This window comes from Macrobrachium rosenbergii, chromosome 23 (genome assembly GCF_040412425.1).
Source record: "Macrobrachium rosenbergii isolate ZJJX-2024 chromosome 23, ASM4041242v1, whole genome shotgun sequence".
NCBI lineage: Eukaryota > Metazoa > Arthropoda > Malacostraca > Decapoda > Palaemonidae > Macrobrachium > Macrobrachium rosenbergii.
In genome coordinates this window covers 52361929-52384638 of record NC_089763.1, presented here as the reverse complement: position 1 = coordinate 52384638, position 22710 = coordinate 52361929, and the positions used below count along the sequence as shown (strand labels likewise).

General features: G+C 38.0%; 1 protein-coding gene across 2 annotated transcripts in view; it reads right to left on the bottom strand.

The window, feature by feature from the left end:
* Positions 1-20359: 20359 nt before the first annotated feature.
* Positions 20360-22710, bottom strand: part of ND-42 (NADH dehydrogenase (ubiquinone) subunit ND-42) — a 96403-nt gene continuing 94052 nt past the window's right edge. For both annotated transcript variants that reach the window (XM_067126012.1, XM_067126013.1), the window contains exon 9: positions 20360-20602. In XM_067126012.1, the coding sequence (XP_066982113.1) occupies positions 20513-20602 (90 nt within the window). In that variant the 3' untranslated portion in view covers positions 20360-20512. The remainder of the gene's footprint in view (positions 20603-22710) is intronic.

Sequence of the window (22710 nt, the reverse complement as noted above, 5' to 3'; positions counted from 1 at the left end):
ATTTTGTTTTGTACACTATTGTATATTTCAGTGGCATAGCCTTCCTCTCTCTAGCTAAAGGGAAAAGGAATGATATCAGACATGTATTGATAGATACCTTAGTTTCTTGTCTGAACAGATATGTATATCAACTGATCTAGGGACTAAGTTCTAAAAAAAGAAAAAACTTACTTTCAGTCAAGGAAGAGTGTCTGGAGCCCCTTTCCTTGGTCGTCGTGCTGTTACGTTACTCCTGTGAAGAGTGGGAGATGTAAGCAGTAATTGCTGCTTACAATCCTCATTATGATAACAATGACACCATGATACTAACATGGTCTCCAAAGGTATTAGTGTCCTTCCATGTCAGGTATGCAACAGTGGTAATACTCGGACAGACAGAAGTACTTTTGGTATGATGTCCAACAAGGAATCAGAAGCGAGATGGATGAAATGTCAGCACTTTTTCGTTGAAGTTAAGGGATAGGATGGTTGATATTGACTTCCAGATCTCGCTCAGCCTCGAAAGAAGATTGATCATACTCTTTCTTCCCTCGATTTCCTGTTGTTGGCTCTGTTCTGATCTGCTTATTCTGCATATTCGAAGGTGATCAGTTAGATTGATTGTTTTCCTTCGATGGTCCTGTGGCACCAACGACAGTATGACTTCTGTGTTACCCCCATAATCTAGTCTTTCAACCCAAAGCTAATGACTAGTTCGTTAGCTTCGAGTTGCTCAAGTTAAAAGTAAGTATACCTTACTTTAACCAGACCACTGAGCTGATTAACAGCTCTCCTAGGGCTGGCCCAAAGGGTTAGACTTATTTTATGTGGCTAAGAACCAATTGGTTACCTAGCAGCGGGAACCACATTATACCGAGAAATTAATTTCTATCACCAGGAATAAATTCCTCTAATTCTTCATTGGCCGGCCGGAGATATGAACGCGTGCCCAGCAGCGTGCTAGCCAAGAACTATACCGACCTGTCCAATGAGGAACTCGAGTTGCTCAAGAAACGATAGCCAAGGGACCCTTTCCCTAACTAGGGAACTGATCAACCAAGCATTCTGTGAAACTTCCTACTAGACGTCAGGACGTTTAGGGTAAGATTTCTAGAAGGCAAAGTCATCCATATGTCTGTCACATTCAGAAAAGACATGTAGTCGAGTACTAGGATAGGATGTATTTGTGAAATTCACATTCATATTCTCTTACCTTGGAGTGTTGACCATAGGCAAATGGATCATTTCTCTGCCTAGGAGAATGACCTTCTGAACGTACCCTGCAATTTCCTGGTGGTCATCAGTACGTTTGAGGCAACATCTCTAGGTGCCACAGTCATCCATTGATCTATGGCATTCAGGAAGAACCTGTCGATCTGGTACTAGGATGGAATGTAATTATGCAGTTCACATTCGTATCCTTTTACCTATGGGTCCTTGCACTCCTTTTCCATGGATCCTTGGTGGATTCTCATTAAGTCATGTAGTTTACCCAGCTCTTAAAGGACAGGTTGCATCTCACCTAATGTGTGCAGCTGCAAGGAGGTGTGGGGAACTGGCCTCCTACCTTCCTCCTGTTTTCTGTCCTCTTCCAGTGGATAGAGGAAGAGTGAACAAGCCATCATGACCTGGATTGGCTTGCATGCAGGTGATCTGCATGACTGAGTAGTCTAAAATCCAGTTTTGTTTGGATTATTAGATGCATTTCCTACCTTCTCTCTGGCAAGGTGAGAGAAGGACTGACTATGAGCAAGCCAGCTGGTTATTTTAGCTACATAGTTTTTGACATTGTGGGTTCATACATACCTTTTGAAGCAAGGGTTTTCATACCTTCCTTTTATTCGAGGTGCCCAGAAATCTGTCAATTGAACATCCCTTGTTCAATAGATCTGAGGTATGGGATCCTTCCTTTGTTTCCTCATGACCAGCAAGAGAATACCATGTGAGCCAAACTGCCAGTCAGTTCAGAGAATTACTTGGAATCCTCCCTCCAGTAGTAAGTCTCCATACATAGGGTTTGTATTTGTGTAGGAAAAAATGACAAATTTTTAATTAATTTGTATTTTTCCTAACATACAAACCTGAGGTCTTTACATAAAAGGCCCACCTTTTACCACCCCTCATTCTTCTAGCTGGGCCAAAAGGTTTGTATGTTAGGAAAAATACAAATTAATTAAAAATTTGTCATTTTGTTAAAGTTTTCTTCTATAATTGAAGACCAGAAGTTATATTTTTTGAAGAGTTGAGCATTTTCTAGCATGATGCTACTATATGACTCCTTCTCTGATACTGAAAAGTTGTAGATGTAAAAAGATCACCTTTATCATCAGACAGCTGTGAAGATTTCTTGCATATTATGCATGAATCTCTTATCATTCAAAAGTGAGTACTCCAACCTGTCAAAAATGTATATAGTTATGGGAGAAAATCAGAAGGGATTGAATGAAGGTGTCTATGAGCTGATTGTAGTACAGTAAGCTCCAAAGGCCCTTTTGCTTTGCCTTGAGGATAATGAGATTGAGGTCTTCAGTAGAATAGGGATAATCCCATGTTTCTAAGAGGATTAAAATTACCCACTTACACACAATGTTCATAAATATAGGTAGTGTCTTAAATGGAAAAAGATACCCCAGCAGAGTCTGCCATCCATAGATTAACCCTTAAACGCCGAGCCTCTATTTACAAAAGTGTCTGTCGTATGCCGGCGGCGTTCGGGAGTTAGCGCCAAAGCGGAAAAAAAGTTTTCTTCAAAAAATCACAGCACGCTTAGTTTTTAAGATTAAGAGTTCATTTTGGCTCTTCTTTTGTCATTGCCTGAAGTTTAGTATGCAACCATCAGAAATGAAAAAATATCATTATCATATATAAATATTGAAATATATGACAGTGCAAAAAAAAATTCATATATAATTGTATACAAATCGCTGTGAGCAAAACGGTTAAAGCTAATGAGTTATTTTTTCTTTGTATTGTACACTAAATTGCGATGATTTTGGTATATAACAAATTGTAAAACGATCAAAGCAACACAGAGAAAATATTATCACAAAATGATGCATGAATTAAAAACGCACGGACGTAAAAAAAAAGTTTTTAAAAATCCACCATAGATCGAAATATTGTGCTAGAGACTTCCCGTGTCTTGCAAAATGAAGGTAATTGATTAATATTACTAGACTGTAAGTGTTTTAGCTTACAATTGCAGTTTTCGACCATTTCGGTCGAGTTAAAGTTGACCGAAGGTAGAATTTTTTCTATTTATCGTGATTTATATGAAAATATTTCAAAATTGATAAAAGCTACAACCATGAGTTATTTTTTGTTGTATTCTACATGAAATTGCACACATTTTCATATATAAAACTTTATGTAACGACTAATATAAAACAGTGCAATCATTACAACAAAGTGACAAAAGAATTTCTGAGATGTTTGGCCGAGTTACCGCGTGGACGTAAGGAAAAAGTTTTTTTTAAAAATTCACCATAAATCGAAATATTGTGTTAGAGACTTCCAATTTGTTGCAAAATGAAGGTAAATGATTGAATATTACTAGAATGTAAGAGTTTTAGCTTACAATTGCGTTTTTCGACCATTTCAGTCGAGTTAAAGTTGACCGAAGGTTGAAACTTTGGCACTTATCGTTATTTATATGAAAATATTTCCAAACTGATAAAAGCTGCAACCATGAGTTATTTTTTTGTTGTATTCTACATGAAATTGTGCACATTTTCATATATAAAACTTTATGTAACGACTAATATAAAACGGTGCAAACATTACAACAAAGTGACGAAAGAATTTCTGAGATGTTCGGCCGAGTTACCACGCGCGGACGTAAGGAAAAAGTTTTTTTTTTTTTTAAATTCACCATAAATCAAAATATTGTGCTAGAGACTTCCAGTATGTTGCAAAATGAAGGTACATGATTGAATATTACTAGAATGTAAGAGTTTTAGCTTACAATTGCGTTTTTCGACCATTTCGGTCGAGTTAAAGTTGACCGAAGGTTGAAATTTTGGCACTTATCGTGATTTATATAAAAATATTTCAAAACTGATAAAAGCCACAACCATGAGTTATTTTTTGTTGTATTCTACATGAAATTGTGCACATTTTCATATATAAAACTTTATGTAACGACTAATATAAAACGGTGCAAACATTACGTCAAAGAGACAAAAGAATTTCCAAGATGTTCGGCCGAGTTACCGTGTGCGGACGTAAGGGAAAGTTTTTTCAAAAATTCACCATAAATCAAAATATTGTGCTAGAGACTTCCAATTTGTTGCAAAGTGAAGATACATGATTGAATATTACTAGAATGTAAGAGTTTTAGCTTACAATTGCATTTTTCGACCATTTCGGTCGAGTCAAAGTTGACCGAAGGTTGAAATTTTGGCACTTATCGTGATTTATATGAAAATATTTCCAAGCTGATAAAAACTACAACCATGGGTTGTTTTTTATTGTATTTTACATGAAATCGCGCACATTTTCATATATAAAACTTTATGTAACGGCTAATATAAAACAGTGCAAATATTACGACAAAGTGACGAAAGAATTTCTGAAATTTTCGGCAGAGTTACCGTGCAGACGTAAGGAAAAAGTTTTTTTCAAAATTTCACCATAAATCGAAATATTGTGCTTGAGACTTCCAATTTGTTGCAAAATGAAGGTAAATGATTGAATATTACTAGAATGTAAGAGTTTTAGCTTACATTTGTGTTTTTCGACCATTTCGGTAGAGTCAAAGTTGACCGAAGGTTGAAATTTTTTGTAGTCGACGTACAGTATGTTCACTCGTCACCGACAGACAATTTTAGTCGACTTACGATACATCCAGTCGGCGATTAAGGGTTAACAAACTTTTTCCAAGAAGAGGTTAGTAGCATCTTGAAACTTATTTATCTGCTATCTTGAATAGTAAGCAGAGTTGACCTAATGGAGAAATTTATTCAGTCATTGATAATTTCAAAGACATGGCAGGCAATGCAAAGAGTTGACCCACTCACCACCAGGAAGAGTCAGTTGCCAAAATATCATCAGAAGTAAGGCTTGTTGAGTTTGACCATGCTGCTGTCAGGGCCCTGATATTAGTAAGACTTTGAAGGGGAAAGGTATGTGGAGAAGACCAAAACTGGAAAACTTTGTCTCATAAAAATCAAGCTGAAATATTTGGGAAGACAGATGAACCTATACACAGAAGTGTGTTTCTTGGAGATTGAAGGGATGGCAGGACTGAAGCACTAAAGATAATGTTTCATTTGGAAAAGGAGATTAAATGATTTAGGCAAATCAGATCAATGACTGATTTCCAGCATCATGAGGGTTTCTTGACCACAAACTTCCAGTTATGGGAACTTTGGTTAGTTCTAGGAAAAGAACCAGTTCAATGGCTTGTTGCTTCATCATGATGTTAACTTTGTGATCCAAAGTACTGATTTCTTTGACACTGTGGGATAAGATAAAAAAAAAAAAGAAAATTGTTGATATTGGTGACAGTGGAAGAGGATCTTTCACATGAAACTTGAACTGCCAAAGATTTGTACACTTCACCTGTTAAGAGAAGCCAGAGCCATAGCAGAAATCCTTTTATGGGGAGTGGCAGTAAGAGGGATGTGTATGAATTAGAATTTTCATTAAGGTTATCTAGATGATCTTCATTGCTGGCATGTGTGACCCATTGACTAAGGGGGACTTTAATGAAATCGATCCAGAGCCAACATTTTTAAAGTTGAGAGTCAGAGCCTCCACATTCCCTAATAGAACCTGTGGGGAGGACATACAGAAAGAGTGATTCATTTGGTAGATGAAGGACCTGGAAAGCTCATGAGATTGTTAATGGGATCATTGATGTGTGAGATTGTTTTTGCAGAATAACAAAGTCAGAATCCAGAGAAGAGGCAGAGGCAGTAATCTCTAGATTTTTTTGAAATCCCTATATTCTGTCTTATATATGAAGGAGTGGACCCAGCAGAAGTCTGATTTATGAAGTTATGAAGAAGTTAGGCCAGTGATAAAATACTCTTGTGGGTGGTAACCATATGTATTTAGTGGCAAATCAGCCTTAAAGAAAATAGTTTCCCTTACAAAGGAACATTTTGTTTCCATTATGTGATCAGCCATCTTAGGTGTGGAATTAACTAGTTGAAAGGAACAGTGATAGAGTGGTAAAGTCGATAACAGATCTCACAGAGGATATGAATTATTTTTTACAAAAGACCTCCATTCACAACTAACCAAGTTCCTTGTACAGAGCTAGGATGGGTCTGTTCTTATAAAGGAGGTAACCAAAGCTTCAAAGCAAGGCATCTTTTTGGATTGAATCTTTTTAGAACTTACATTGGTCAGTAGGAGAATAAGGAAGTTTTTTTTTTATTTTATTGGTTTATGTTTCGTAGATGATCAAGAACCTAGCTATGAAAAAAAGGAGATTAAGAAGACATCTTATGTCTATTTTAACCAAGGAAGGTCATATGAGGCAAGGCAGGATGAAGACATGTTGATAATTTCATCAATATCTGAAAAAGTATCCTATTGGCATACAGAGCAAAAGCTTATGATGCACCCAGAATGCCTGTACTACTGGCATTTCATGCAGCAGAGGCATGGACACTGGAGGAGATTTTGAAAAGTTGCAGCTATAGCATGCTAAGATCATAGCTAAAGTTGAAATGGAAAGTTCATATCACAAATGAGGAAGTTGCGAGAGATGAGGGTGGAAAAACTCATCTCACATCTAACTATGTAATGGAAAATTTATCTGATAAAATTATCGATATAAAAATGTCAGTGATAATGAGTAGGGTTGCAGGTTGAGGAGAGGTTGGTTGGAGAAATGAGAGTTCTGTACCTCACTCAGTGACCTGGAGGAAAAGCCAGTGGACATCTTTTCACCCAACACATGAACAGTATGATCCCTGGCGAAAGATCATGAGATTCAGGGGAAACCAAAAAGTCTGTCAGTACCATCCTATCTTTAAAGGCTGAATGAAGGGGAGAATGGTACTTAGTGGGATAGAAAAATTTGGTTTTAGAAGAATGATAGGAATTTCCAATGTTCATCAAGAGTGTGATTTGTAAAGGGATTAAGGGGATCGGCCGGTTTCCGACTTTTTTAACGACAGGTTGTTGATATATAGGGGGTTTGTTAAAGGATATTGTGTGGAACTTCTGGGAAAAATTTTTGTTCAGTGACCTTAGGTTTTGTGACGCCAGAGCATTTTTTCGGCCAAAAATGGCCATTTTCAAAATGCATCTCCTCCTTTGCTTTTTGGTTGTAAGGGATGAGATTTGAACCACGTATAAAACACATATGGACCTTCGATACAAAGCCGGGGATTTTTGAATTTTCAATTATTTTTCGAGATATGAATTTTTTTAATAAAATTTTCCCGGAAAAATTACAGAAAAAAAAAAATTGCCAAAAATCAGAAACTCAAAATATTAAAAATTCCAACTTTGTTTTAATCTACCATGTTTCCCCATGTTATATTTAAAATTTCATTTAGATTGGTCCAATACTAAGGGAGGAGATGCATTTTAAAAGGCGAAAAACTTATGTTTTGAGAAACGGGCCTTCAAAGTTTTAGTTACATAAAAAAAGTAAAAGGGACTTCAAAGACTGTGTTACAATTAATTCTATGGTTTTAATTTTTATTTTTGGGTATTAATTAATGCAAAATGATTATAAATAAGAATATTAATTGATTATTTATGTGCCTAAGACACATTCTTATAAATTTTAGGTTCCTGGTCCCCCTGTCTGATCTTGCTGCAAGGTATTACTCTAGGTATCATAGTTGCCTACACTTTTTATTAGTGTCTCGAATCTATCCCTTGCCAAATGGATCCTGGGAATTACTTTACATTCACAATTAGGGATTCGTGATTCAAGTAATTCATCAAGTCTTGCTTCACTTATTATGATCATTTTATTTTCAGGATCGTCTATAATATCAACCTCCGAGCTACTGCTTTCTTTTCTAAAATATCTTTGCCCTTTGGTAGTGACGAACAAATAAAAAGGCGTTTAGGGGTGGATGTGGTTGGTCTCTGGTCAGCAGAGATCGCTGCCTCGCGCCGTTTGATGGGCGACAGCTCTCTCTCTCTCTCGTCGCTCCATTCCCCTCTATGGCACTAATTTCTTGAACTCTTTCTTCTACTTCTCGGCTTGGACTATTCCACTTGGCTTTTCTGCATTCTAGAAGCATGAAGTGAACTCTTGGACCTTTTAGGCACGGTGAAAAAACAAAAACACCGCAGAAAATACAGAGTTCAGTCAAGGCTAGCGAGCATGAAAAAACGTGTCCTTCTAGCTTGGAAGTTTATAGGCAACTCTCGGCCACAGTCGGCGTCATGGTATGGCGTGTACGTTGTCATGGCTAGGAATAACTAAAAAGGTGCCGAGTAGGATATTATTGACATTATACATTTCATTTCAAAGGAAGTTTTTGTAATATATATCGCAAAAACTATACCAGACTAAATCATTTGCGCTACTGGTGTTTTATGGGTATATAGTTATTGTTACATTTTAGGCCATAACTAGAGAAATACGGCAAATTTTAGCATAATATTTCGTGGACACATTCTTGAACCCTATACGAAGCCATAGAATTTTTTTCAGCAAATCGAATTTTTTAAAGATTATTGGGTTTTTTTAGGCGGCCGATCCCCTTAAAACTATTAGAGGTATGAAGATTACCAGAAAACTCTCATAGTCACCCATTTGACACAAGGTTCTTTTCATCAGTACAGGTCTTGTCAGTAGTATGCTGAACAGCCAGGCAAGAACTTTGTTACATCAGTGTATGACCATTCTAGGGTGGTTCTTCTGTGACTCCAACAGATAGAAAAATTAAGATGAGAGTTATTCTCAGAGAATGCTGCCAGTATGGTAAGGAGGGCAACTAGAAAAGAAGCCATCAGTCTATTCAAAAATTGAGGTGAAAGGAAGTAAAAAGAAGAAGTAAGAGAAGATGGATACAGAGCAGTAAAAAAAGAAAGCTGATGCTCATGCATCAGAAGAGAAAAGGAGTAGCCAATGACTACAGAACGACAAGGAGTATTACAATGTGCTGATTAGAAATTGAAGGAATAAGAGAAGCAATTATTTCTCTCAGATCTTCAGATTAGTTCTTCATGAGAAAATGTTCAGACAAGCTGGAAGGAGGATAGAGAATCCATGTAGGACTAGCAGATGAGGCCAACGGCCATAACACATTGAAAGCACCTCTTCTTGTCTGACTAGTAGATGAGAAGAACTTTACCCTCTACAATGAGAACAGGTCTTTTACAATGAGAACAGGTCTCTTGGGAGTCAAAGAGAAGGACATGAACTTTTAACAATGTTAGCCACCACAGGTCAGGAAATAAGACATGGCATCTTAGACAAGTAAGTCTAGATATGCAATGCTTGTACAAAAGTAAACTACTGTAGTATGGTTCATTGTGATTTGTCCAGAGACTGCTTAGCAATAAAAAGGTATTACAGTACTTACACAAAAATAGATGGGCCTACCCTTACCTGTCTTCCAAATTTTGACAAGCTTTTGATTGAGGTACAAGCTCTAAGCTACGTACCATACAACACAATACATATATGTACACAAAAGGGAATATAATCACTAAAGAAGAAACAGTCATGGTAGACTCCTGGAGCAATACCAAAAGAAGCTGGAAACGGGAAGGACCTGAAAACATTATGGAAAAAGACAGAAATAACAAAACAAGAGCACTCTTAAAGACACAGTAACAGACCAAAACTGTATTGTGTAGGTGTGTGAGAGATTTTGAGTGTTTTACCTTCCGTGAGGAGAATCTTTCTCTCATGCCTTAGATGAACTTTGTAATCCCCTTTATACCAAATTGAAAGGCTGTTATGAGTGTTATGAGAAAATGGGTTGTATTGTGTATGGATGTGTAAAAGGTTAAAGTATAAAATTCAATGAGAATTTAGGTAATGTAAGAATATTTTTAATGTGATGAGTACTTCAGAATACTTTACTAAAAATGCATAATCAATGTAGATTTTATAAGAAAAGCCAGATGTCTTCAGAACTTCCTCCAGCTTAGGTTTGTTTAAGTGAAGTTACCAAAACTAGTCAAACCTGAACTATCCATTACATAGATAAATCTTGCACACAAATTTGTTCATGAAAAAAAAGAAAAAGGTTAAACAGTCTTAACCTAAGACTTTTTTTTTCTTTGTTGCTTTACCATATTGAAGTACAAAAACCTTTTGTCTATTTCTGCTTTCGAGAATTCTGTGACAGTTGTGCATTTGTATTTTAACATTTTTCCATGCACACAGACAAACTTAATCATGAAAACAAAGTACTTGTTTGATGATTCATGAGACCTCCCCCTTTACTATACCTGAGAGATGCATACTTCTTAAGAAATTACCACTCATAATGTTCCTTGGCTAGCATATGTAGATTGTACAGAACTAAAGTTTTTGTACAGCATCTAAATATAGTGCCTCAGCATGTCAGAAATGGAAATGTTAGTAAGGTACAGTAGGTGAAATAAGTTCTCTTCATAATTTTACTACATTTTTCCTCCTTATGTCCTTAAACTGTGTATTGCCATGTGTATTTTTTGCCTTCCTTGTCTTTCATCCTTTTATATTTTTGTATATTTTACATAAGGAATGTAAGTTTAGAAACAGATGGGAAAGGGGGAATGTGATTATTATGGAATCTCCTCTAATCCTGATGAAGTCAAGTGACTGGAAAATATTTGGCTAAGCCCATCCTCACTCTGTGCCCTATTGGATCTCTTTTGTTGCCTCTGACTCTACTGCCACTCCTCAGCAAGGCTCACCTTTTTCATATGGATCTGCTCTTCCCCCCCAAGCCCAGTGGAAAGATGCATACTTTATTTGTGCAAAATTCAGTCCAAGTACAACCACCATAACTGTAGTCATTTCATTAGACACAGGAACATGTCTTCTCTCCTTGACACTGTTCTTCCAGCTTCTTGTACCTTGATAGAGAAGTCTGTATGGAAACCACTCTCCAGCACATACTATGCTAATCACTACTACTCTGTGCGTAATGCTTGTGACGATGATTACCAGTGTTAATAGGATGGTTATAGCATTTTGGAATGCTAATAAATGCAGTCATCTGGACAGTAACTGTAATCATAAAATTTGACATTAAATGTCATTTGAATCATCATCTCAGCATAATCCCTAGTTGGGATTGCTGTTTCTGTTTTTAATAAGCCTTTTCCTTGCTTCCGTCTTGTACCGTTTCATCTGTTCCTTAGTCTCATGAAGTCTTAACATCTTCTCTTAGGCCTTCCTCTCCTTGCCCTTAGCACTTCCACTTACTTGATTTCTCCTGCAACATGTCACCCATCTTTTCCCCTCTTCATCAGGTGCCCAAACCATCTCAATCTTGACCCTTAGACTTTCTTTGACATAGTGACATTTGCTAATCCACAGATACAGTAAGTGACATTTGCTAATCCCCAGATACAGTATATTAATTTTTTTGTCCCATCTCTTCTTGTCACTCCACTCATCCATGTGAGCATCCTCATTTCTGCCACATTAAAATTATTTTGTTCTTCAGTGGTGTTGCTTCTAGCAGGTCTCTAACCATCACCTTGAGCTTCATGGGACACACTTGTTACAGAATAAGCCTGATAACCCTCCAGTATCTCATTGAGCCCAGATACTTAAATGGTCTCTTAATGTTCATTCTTCCCATCTTAATCGTTGCTTGCTGGTCATCGGCCATCCCTTTTGTCAAATGTTCAGTCTTTGTTCAATGTATCTTCATTCCTCTATTCCCTAATGTATATCTCCACCTCTCTAGGTTCCTCTCCAGCTCTTTTCTAGTTTCTGTGATCAAACAGTCATTACATCCTGCTTGAAAGTGAATGAGGAGCTCACCTCTGATCCCTGGTGTAGTCCTACCTTGAGCTGGAAACTGCTTGTTATTCCTACTACACTTCTCACGATGGTTATATTTCTATACATTTCACACAATGGGTGTTGCATTTCTGTACATTTCACTAATAACTTTTTTATTTGTGCCTCCTACACCCACAAATTTATCCACATTTCTTTTTAGGTACTCTTTTCCCATGCATTTTGTAGGTCAAAGAAGACCATATAAAGAGTCCTCTGCTTCTCTCTGTACTTCTCCAGTACCATACGTAAAGGGGAATATTCCGTCAGTTTTACCAGTCCCTTTTATGAAACCTAGCTGCTGTCTTCCATCTTGACCTCCTGTCTAAATCTTTGGTGTATAATTCTTTCAAATATTTCCTGGGTATGGGCCATTTATCTAATTCCTCTATGGCTTTTGCAGCTTTGCATGTCTCTATCTTTAAAAATCAGTATCATTATGGTCTCAATTTTTCTGGTATAATTTCCTTTTCCATAATTTTATTCATTACTTCCTGTATTACCTCTGTTCCCTTCTTGCATGGTCTTCCATGCTGCAATAGGTATGCCATCTGGCCCAGCAGCTTTAGCACTGATCATCTTTCTTAGAGCTTCCTTTACCTCTCCTTTTATCTTATAAGCCTTTCCAAAATTTGAACATCCATCTACCCTTATGAACTCACATTTTCTTCATGAAGTAGTTTTTAAAAATATTCCTTCCATTTTTTTATAATGTCCCCATCTGTCTTTAGTGCTTTTGTAGTGATGCACAGGAATTGGACATTGCTTGAATGTTATCTGCATGGCACGGTGGAAGATGATCAAAGCATTGCAGCAGTTATGTCTAGGATATAAAGATGCAGCAAGCTTGCCTAGTTCCTGTCTTTAGTCATATGCTTGATTTGGTGGTAGATAGCAATTTTTAGTTGAAGGAGCAATTTTTTTGGTTAATCCCAGTAACAAGCAAGACTAGTCTAGTGTACTAAATAGTTGACAGGAGTTTTGATGCATGGGCCCCATTCAACAGTCTTTTAGAGGTATGAACAGTGAATATAGTTGCAGGGGATTATGTGGCCTTTGAATACAATTTCTAAACAGAATTCATCTCTTCATCCCTAAAAAATAATCTAGGTGGTGCTCTTTCAAGCAAATAAGCGTAACACAGGATTTTTCTTCTGTCCTTCTCAAAGTGGCATTTCTTCTTCCTTGTCTTGTAGGAAAACCACATCTGTTCGCCATCTCTCTGCAACTTCCAGTAATGAGAATGCAGCCTAAAATATGTTTGTTCTAATGAGATTACAGTTGGGAACAGTTGCTGAAGCATGGTAACAGGTGGTCCATTGGTAGCAAGCAGATGAGTGGGCGGGGAACTGCCTATTCAACTGTTGGTAAGTTTGACATCAAAGCATCCCTGTTGTTTTTTGTTTTGCAGTTCAGTAAGTTGGAGGCTCAAATGATAATTTGAATTATTTTTGTTTCTCATAGGCAACTTGTATCACTGACTTCAGATTCCTGTGTTATTAAGTGTTCATACAGTTCAGTAGCCTCGTCTTACAGTAAGACTGTTTTTTATATTTGAGAAGCAAACTGGTAATGTGATTTTCTCCAAAAGAGGTGGGTGAGATTTCTATTTCTGCCCTTCTCACATTCACCTTCCTTCTCAGTCTTTGGATTGTGTAGTTTTGGGGAGTGTTGGGAGTCTTCTTTAGGTTATCCTTCAGGATTTCCTACGATCAATCCATTTTGCTGTAGAAGAGATGCCCTTGGGAGGACCTGTTAGTTAATCACAAAGTTCGTGATCAACTTTCAGGAAGATTTCCAGAGAAGGTGTAGATTATTGCCCCCTTTGTCGGTCAGTCTCTAATGAGACCACCCTTAAGTGCAAGGTCATATCTTCAAGAGGCTTCCAAGAGGTTAGAAAAAAAGCTCTCTACCCCTTTTGTCTGTCATCCTTCTCTCGGTCACAAGTGTGTTTGTGTCTGTGCTCATGTTTCCTCGCTACTCCCTACAGATTTGTCCCATTAACCAAATTCTCCCATTTACCAGCTGGTATAGGAAAGGCGCTCATAGTATAGTGATGTCACCACCCTCTGTGCTAAACCAAATGGTAATTGTGGATGCATACCCAATCAATTTTGTCCTGGCTATTTTTGTCCTGAAGCAACCAGTGAATCTGTTGTTACAATTTTTGGTGGTTGCCCTAGAGTCCATTTTGGCTTGTGACCTTGGCTGCTGTCCTTCAGGGCTACAGCGAGGGATTGAATTAGTAAGACCAAAGTTAGAGTAGGAACGGTTTACCTTCCTTCTGTCTTTGAGCTCTTCTCTGCTCTTTCCATAGTCCCCTTCTGTCTCAGACTAAAGAGTCTCTCCTCTGGGTGATCCACTAAGAATTCCCCAGTGTTCCTAATGCAGAAGGAGCACCAGTTTTTTTCCCCATGGTGACCAAACTCTGGGAGTAGTCAGTCTAGTGTGATCCTGGGAGTCGTCAGTCTAGTGTGATCCTTCATGTATGTCTGTTTACAGGCTCCTTTTGGAAAGTTATTCCAAGGATGGTTTTTATCCACAACTCTTTTGAGCAAATAAGCACAACGCAGGATTTTTCTTTCGTTCTTCTCAAAGTGGTATTCCTCCTTCTTGCAAGAAAACCACATCTATTCCCCATCTCTGTGCAACTTTCAATAATGAGAATTCAGCTTAAAATATGTTTGTTTTTATGAGAATACAGCTGGGAATGGTCATTGAAGCATGGTAACAGGTGGATAATTGGTAGCAAGCAGATGCGTGGGTGGGGTACCGCCCATTCAACTGTTGGTAACCTGTTGGTAAATTTGATATCATAATATCCCTGTTTTTTTTTTGTGTTTTACAGTTGTTCAGTATGTTAGAGACTCGAACAACGATTTGAATTATTATGGACTTCAGGCTTGTGTGTTATGAAGTATTCATTCAGTTCATTAACCTAGTCTTTACAGTACAATTTTTTTTATATTTGAGAAGCAAACTGTAGTGTGATTTTCTCCAAAGAAGTGGGTGATGTTCTGTCTCTGCCCTTCTTGCATTCTCCTTCCTTCTTAGTCTTAGATTTTGTAGTTTGGGGGGGGAGGGGGGTTTGTGTTGAGTGTCCTCTTTGGGTTATCCTTCAGGATTTCCTGTGATCAGTCCCTTTGCTAATGGGAGGGCTGTTAGTTAATCACAAAGTTCATGATCAACTTTCAGGAAGATTTCCAAGGAAAGTGTAGATTATTGTCTCCTTGGTCAGTCTCTAATGAGACCACCCGTGTGTGCAAGGTCACATCTTCAAGAGGTTAGAAAGAAGCTCTCAGCCCACGTTGTCTTGTATTCTTCCTTCTCTTGATCACTAGTGTGCTTGCATCTGTGCCCATGTTGCCTCTCTACCTCCTACAGATTTGTCCCCTTAACCCAAATTCTCCTGTTTACCAGCTGATACAGGAAAAAATAAAGATGTCACCACCCTTGTACTAAACCAAAAGGGCAAGTGTCGATGCATACCCAATCAGTTTCATCCTAGTTGTTTTTGTCCTGGAACAACCAGTGAATCTGTTGTTACAGTTTCTGGTGGTTACCCTAGAGTCCCTGTTTTGGCCTGTATCTTAGGCTGCTGTCCTTCAAGACTACAGTGAGGGGTTGCATGAGTAACACCAAAGTTGAAGTAGGAACAGTTTTCCTTCCTCCTGTCTTTGAGCTCTTCTTTGCTCTTTCTATAATCTCCTTCTGGCTGGGTCTAAAGAGTCTCTCCTCTTGGTGATCACTAAGAATTCCCCAGTGTTCCTACTGCAGAAGGAGCACCAGTTTTGTTCCTCTTGGGGACCAAACTCAGAGAATAGTCAGTCAAGCGTGATCCTTCATGCATGTGTCTACAGTCTCCTTTTGGGAAATTATTACAGGGATGGTTTTTATCCATAAATTCCATTAATTTGGGTGGGGGAGGGTTGCTGATTAGAAGGCATTAAGGTAGGAGTAGGAAATATGGTTTCTCTTTTCTCCTGTTTTTTAGTTATTCCCATCTGACAGCAGTCATATATTTGACCATGAGCTGAGAACCCATTCATACACCATTGTGCTATTGTTTGCATCTCTCTTCCCTTGTATACCTCAGATATCACAGGAATGAGTGGGTCTATTCTAGAGACCGTGCCTCTGGATTCTTTGGAATCTGTTTGGTTATGGTACTGGGTGATGATAGTGATCACCATTCTTATAACCTCAGTTGCTTTCTTATGCATGTGCACTGCCCTTGCTTGTACCTTACAAATGCACGTGTGCTACTTATCTGTGTTTTTTGTGCACTATCTGTGCTTGTACACATGCTACCTGTCCCTGTATGCTGTGCACACTCATTCAGTGTTCATGCTCCTGCCTTAATGACACTGCCCTTGCTCAGGTGCTGCATATGCACATGCCTTGTGTGTGCTTCTGCAGTACTTTTGCACTGCCCATTCTCTCATGTATGCACTACTTGTGACCATATGCCATGCATGCTTGGGCATCGACTGTGCTTTTGTTTAGTCACTGCCTATATACAGGTACTACCTGCTCCCATACACTGTGCATGCTCATTTAGTGTCCGTGCTTGTGGTTGCATAGTGCTTGTACCTGGACATTGTCTGTGTTCTTGCACGTTCAGTACCTGTGCCTGTACACTGTGCATATGCTTGTGGTGTCTGTTTTCATGCCTTGCAGTGCTAGTTGGTTCGATCTGTGTATGTTTATAAGCATTACCTTTGTGTTTACAGTGTGCCCCTTGCCACGATGCAAGAATCGTTCCAGGTTCTTTCAAACTCTTAAACAATAATTTTTCAACACCAGCAATTGAAATATGAGAAATGAATATAAAAATAAACTCTCACAACACTACAACACTATTTATTCACAACCTTATTTACCAAGAAAATGAAATGTTGTTTCCCCTTTGCTCTCAGTCAACATAACACTAAACAAAATAAATCTAAGCAGTTATAGATAGGGGGAACAGGTTGTAAGGTAGAGCAATCTTAATACTTATATGGTGAGTTGGTGAGTTAACCTTTCGTGGCTGGGGTTTCAGCTGAGGAGATGATGCTGGCACGATAACCTCTGGCTTGAAGATGTCACAGAAGGGTGGCTGGGAAACCAGCAGAAATGTTGCTGGTACGATGACCATGGGCTCGTAGACGTCACAAAAAGGATGCCTAAGATGAGGCAGCAAGTGCTGTTTTCTCCAAGAATCTGGAGATTGTGCAAATGGAGGGCAGGAAGGGTTGAAGACTTGTCCTTGCTACAGGCTACTTCACATTGTCACAGGTAGGAAGGGCTGACTACTTCACATTGTCACAGGCAGGAAGGGCTGACTACTTTTCTTCGTCATTGGAATGTAGGCTCGCTGTTCCGCCTCATCTCGAAATATGAAGGGCTTAGGGACTTCTCATCACAAGCAGGAAGGGCTGGCTGCTTCTCTTCGTTTCGGGCAGGACAAGATTTTATGGAGAAGAGTAAGGGGCGTCTGAAGGGGATACTCCCATCGGAACCTTGCTTTGTCCGACCTCTGAGCAGTCTCTGTCTTTGTCTGTCTATATTTCTCCCTTGGGAAGTCTCTTCTGGAAGCTTATATAGGCAGAGCTAATGAAGACAGTCATTATTCCCATATAAGGAGTTTTTTGATTTTCTGCGCAATGATTGGTTCCTAATAACTGCCCACTTCCGGTCACACCATAGACGAGTCCAGATCAAATTTTCTGATGCAATGTCGACCGATTATTGTGCCATGTTACAAAGGCATGGCATGAGATATCACGTGGGGTCATTTCCACAAGACAGGGTTTTCGTTGACTCACTAATTTTCCAGGACGCGTTGACAACAGGAACTGACTGGTGAGCAAACAGGAAGCATCACGTCTTGGAAAATGATATATTTTTCAATATATTTCACCATTATTGCATCTACCCATGACACCCCTCTGTCACAGAGTACTGGACCAGTTTTCCAGCTTGGCCACTGCTGCTGTATGCAAAGATGAATGCTTTGAAATGAGTTTAGATAGTTTGCAGTCTGCTCGAACACCATGCTCTCTGGTTGCATGCACAACACCATAAGGTCCAAGTGGTGGTATCTTGGATCACAATTGCAGTCCAAGGGGTGTGTCAGCTTCACACTTTTCACACTTGCAAGGATTGATTGGGATATAAAGATACCTCGCCTTTGTAATCCATATGTGTAGGTTTGATAAATTACTGCCAGCTCTCATAATAGTTCTCACTTTCATGATGTTCTGTTCAAGAACCGGCATACATTCCACTTATTGGAGGATGTCAGTTTCTGATCAGCTGCCAGTATGCAAGCAGCATGTCTGTATTTTAGGATATGCTCACATTTTGAATGGTCTCGTTCCAGAGTAAAGCCATCACAGACATGTCCCTGCATGAGAATTTGTATGTTCTTGTATATTAATTGAATAACAATTCTTAGACCATGGAAACATTGGTCTCAACTTTTTTGTATACGCTGTTTATAAACAAGTACTGTATGTGTAATATCTTGCCAATACTTGTGTTTGACTGCTTACATTTGTCTGCAGGATATTACATTGTATGCACAACTGTATTGTATTCATCACTGCCTCAGTCCAACAGTTAACAATAGAGACCGGATGGCACAATGCTTATCAGTTTCCTGCTCGGTGCTCTGGCCGGTGAAGGCTTGCATCGTAGCGAGGGTTTTTCATGGTTGCATTTCTAATGGTCAGATTCTTTCACATTTCTCCTCCACTCATGCTCAGTAGGAACTAAGCACTTACTAGCAATTCTTGCTGGGTGAGGTGAAGGTGTTTTGTGCACCAATACCTTTCACAGATCTATTGTGATATCACACAGCCTTAACCAGTGTTCTTGGTGCCCATGATGAGTTGACCAATATGTCTGTGCTCTGTTGCCCATGTTTTACGTGCATTACCCTTTGCAAAAGCTGGTCTGGTCAGTAAAGCTCAATAACTAGGTAGTTGATTAGTGGAGGTGGGTGAGGAGTTGTGGGACCCGCCCATACGTGTTTACTAACAGATGACTGCCCTTCAAATATGTATACTGATGGATGACTACCCATCAAGCATGATGGATGGCTAAAGGAATCATACATCACTAGGATGACTGTAAAAGAAAGGTTCTTTTTGCCAACAAAATGACTCTGCCTATCTTTATAAAAATGATTTAAAACAAGTTGTGATTATCAGTGGTTTTTTAGAGATCAAAGTAGACTTCTGCAGGCTGGGTACTTTGGCCCACCTATCACAAATATGAATACTAAGTTGCAAATCTGCTTTTTTTTTTTTTTACAAATGGAAATATTTATATATCAGGCACTGAATAATATTTCAAATTTTCAGTGCACACATTCACACCTGGAAGAGAGATAGAATTTAGGCCAAAGGCCAGGCACTGGGACCTATGAAGTTATTCAGTGCTGGAAGGGAAATTAAGAGTAGAAAGGTTTGAAAGGTGTAATAGAAGGAAAACCTCACCTTTGCACAATGAAACAGATGATAGGATAGAGTGGAGAAATATATAAGAAAGAATATGAATGGAAGTACAGCAAAAGGAATGAAAGGAGTGGCAGCTAGGGGCCGACGGGACGCAGCAAGCAACCTTATGTAATGCCTACAGTGCACTGCATGGCGTGCACTGACAGCACTATCCCCCTACAGGGTTATTCATACCTGGTTCATCCTACAATGCGAGACAATTTATTAGACTGATCTTGATACCTAAATTGAGTATAAACATGATTGATACTTTTTTCCTAATTCAGGTTATGCAAATCAACAGTAGGTGTTAGAGGATATTTCTGCCAATCATCATTAATGCAGTCTTTGTCAAAGGTTCAGTAACTGGAACTTTGCTGTTGGACTTCAAGTGAACCCTTATTTTCTTTGCACTTAGGTCTTGTAAAACTGTGTTGAGCTGAAGTATGAACAATCATAGGCAACACATTGTATTCCCAAGTAACAGTGATACTGTGATTTTTATGTACAGTAATATTGTGGCCTCTGGCTTTCCTTTTTATTCATGCTAAAGGCATAGGATGGGAGACTTCCTAATTAATTTTGTACCACATCATATCCCTCCTTTTCTTTTATGACGGTTCTGAACACTGGAGGGTAAGCATCTACAGCCTGATGTTTAGAGCTGCTCTCCTCATCCTTCAACCAATCATGCAGTAGTTTTCATTGATTTGAATCCATATTCCTTGGTTTTTATTTCATGGTAGCCATATCTAATGGCATTCCAGGCTTTCGCTAAGCCATCACAAATTTCAAATTTTTGTGCCTTACTCTTTACAGGGCTAACCATCATATCTTACACTCACATCTTGTGCATCATTTACTGTGCTCCTCCAATCTTATAATTATTTCTCCTACTGTAGTACAAATTATTGAGTCACCAACATATATAAAAGGTTTACAAATTAAAATAGTAAAATTCTGTAAATGATTTATAACACTTTCCATTCTGTACATAATTTACAAACTTTTTACTGGAAATGTCTGTTTCAATTTAAGCACAATCTATTTATAAAATAAACTTAAATAATCTGCCTATGCATTATCGCCATGGTTCCTTACACCAAGTTATTTACAATGCCAAATCTTTTTTCACTTTCGTCAAAATGAACTGGTCGCCCATGTCCCTGTTGAAGCCCACTTCATATCTCTCACCAGGTGCCTGAAAAATTAAGCAAAAAAATTTAAGATGAATGTTTAAAAAGCATGTTGCAAGTCTACAAGAGGTATTGTGTTAACAAATGAACGAGCTTGTATTTCTGCCAGTTCAGTTAAAGTAACCAGAAAATTCTCTGTCATTAATTTATGTACGGGATATTCATACAAAGTTAAATTTTGTTCATTAATGTAATGACTAAATTCAACTGACTGTCCATTTTTCTTTTGCTTGGTCAAATGCATTCTAATGTTTTATACAGTACATGCCAATCGTATTGACAGTAGATTAACATAGCTAAATCTCTATATTTATTCATAACCTTCCGCACCAAATAATGCAAAGGGCCCCTGTAAAATTCTGCCACTATGTCTTTCCTGTGCTTATCTTCCACAATTACTACTCATCTCTAGCCTACCGACTCATACTTCACAATCCAAATACGTCTGGGCCTTCTAACTTTTCTGATGCTCACTATAGCCCAGCTGACACTGTCATATTCTCTCAGGGGTTAAACAAAGGACACTGTCCATGATTTATTAATGATCTAACTACTGAATATAAGGGTCTATTATTTTGTGATTTCTATATATAAGAGTTCTTGAGATCTTTGATAGTAGTACATACCCATGTACAAAAATGTCTTTTTTTATATTGATAATAATGTTTACAATAAATTTTTAATTAAAATTTGTGATAAAAAGATTTTAATAATTTATGGGGTGTCCAAAGGCAAGTGCCCATGCCAGCATATGGCTGTTTTAATCTCAACTTACTGTGACACATCTTCCCACACTTTCCTCTCTTAATATACTATCTTGTATGACATTTGGGTTATCTGCTTACAACTCTGATGATGCCTTAAGTCTGTTTCCAAGGGAAAGACCTTCTATTTAACAGTCATCATTTTATGAATAAATTCATTCATAATGGACTAACCTAGTGGCTGGTTAAAAAATTCATAAAAGTTTTGAACATAACAAGTTATTTACTGTATCTAAGTTTACCTTTGACAGGAAACTTGAAAGTATACAACTGATTATTAGTTTTTCAGTTGCAACTATTAGTTTTTCAGTTGCAACTTGTTATTTTTTTACATGTCGGTGCTGTACAGATGTATAAGGTACCTATTACATGCTTAGCTTTTGCAGCCACTATACTGTATATACTACTGTATACTGATATGTTGGGTATAGTTTGACATCCACATGCTGGAAAATAAGAAACAGACTGAGTCTGTGTAGACAAGTTATCTATTTTAGTAAGACCTCTGACAAATGTATATTTTTCATATTGTTATTAATCAGACATTTTAATTCTGTAATCTACTACCTATATATACAGTGTAATTTACTTTAATTATAATATAAAGTACTTCTACTATTATATTTCAGTTATCCAATAGCAGCAATGCCTATCTATGTTTTCAAGCTGCTACCCACTTTACCCTTTCTAGTATTAAAAGCAGCCATTGTAACAGAGGAGAAAAAATTCACATACAATTATATGTGACTCGTTTCTCCTTGTATGCTGTCCATCAATGACCACACCTTTCCTGTACTTCTCTTCCTAGTTCTCTATCGATGTAAAAAGTTTAAAATCCCAAGTACATTTGTCAAGAAGGTTGCATTTCAATGAAGTTTAAGCTTGACCCACTACCTGATTCTAAGTCCACGTTTGCATGCATGTAGTATTTCCTTGACTTTTTTATCCAGTATTCCTCAATGACTTATAGTTGTTTAGATCTGGACTTTAAAACAATACTTAGTAAGGGTGGATAGACAAATGAACAAACAAACATACTAAACAAATACCCCTTCCCCAAAGACTAAACAAATATCCCTTCCCAACACCATTCAGGAAGGAAATAAAAATTGTGGCTAGTCTTGTACACACTGGTATATGAAAAATATCAACAATGATATACAGTATATTAATGCTAATCCCCTATCTTATCAAAACACTGAATGGACTATGATAAATTTTAGGCTATTCTATCTTAAGGAAAATAATAAAAATTTGGACTTATGTTCAACTTGAGCACGATGATGTAGACAAGCATGTGGATATATGTTCAGTATGCGGAAAAGAAATGGCAACCAGCTAAACTGTCA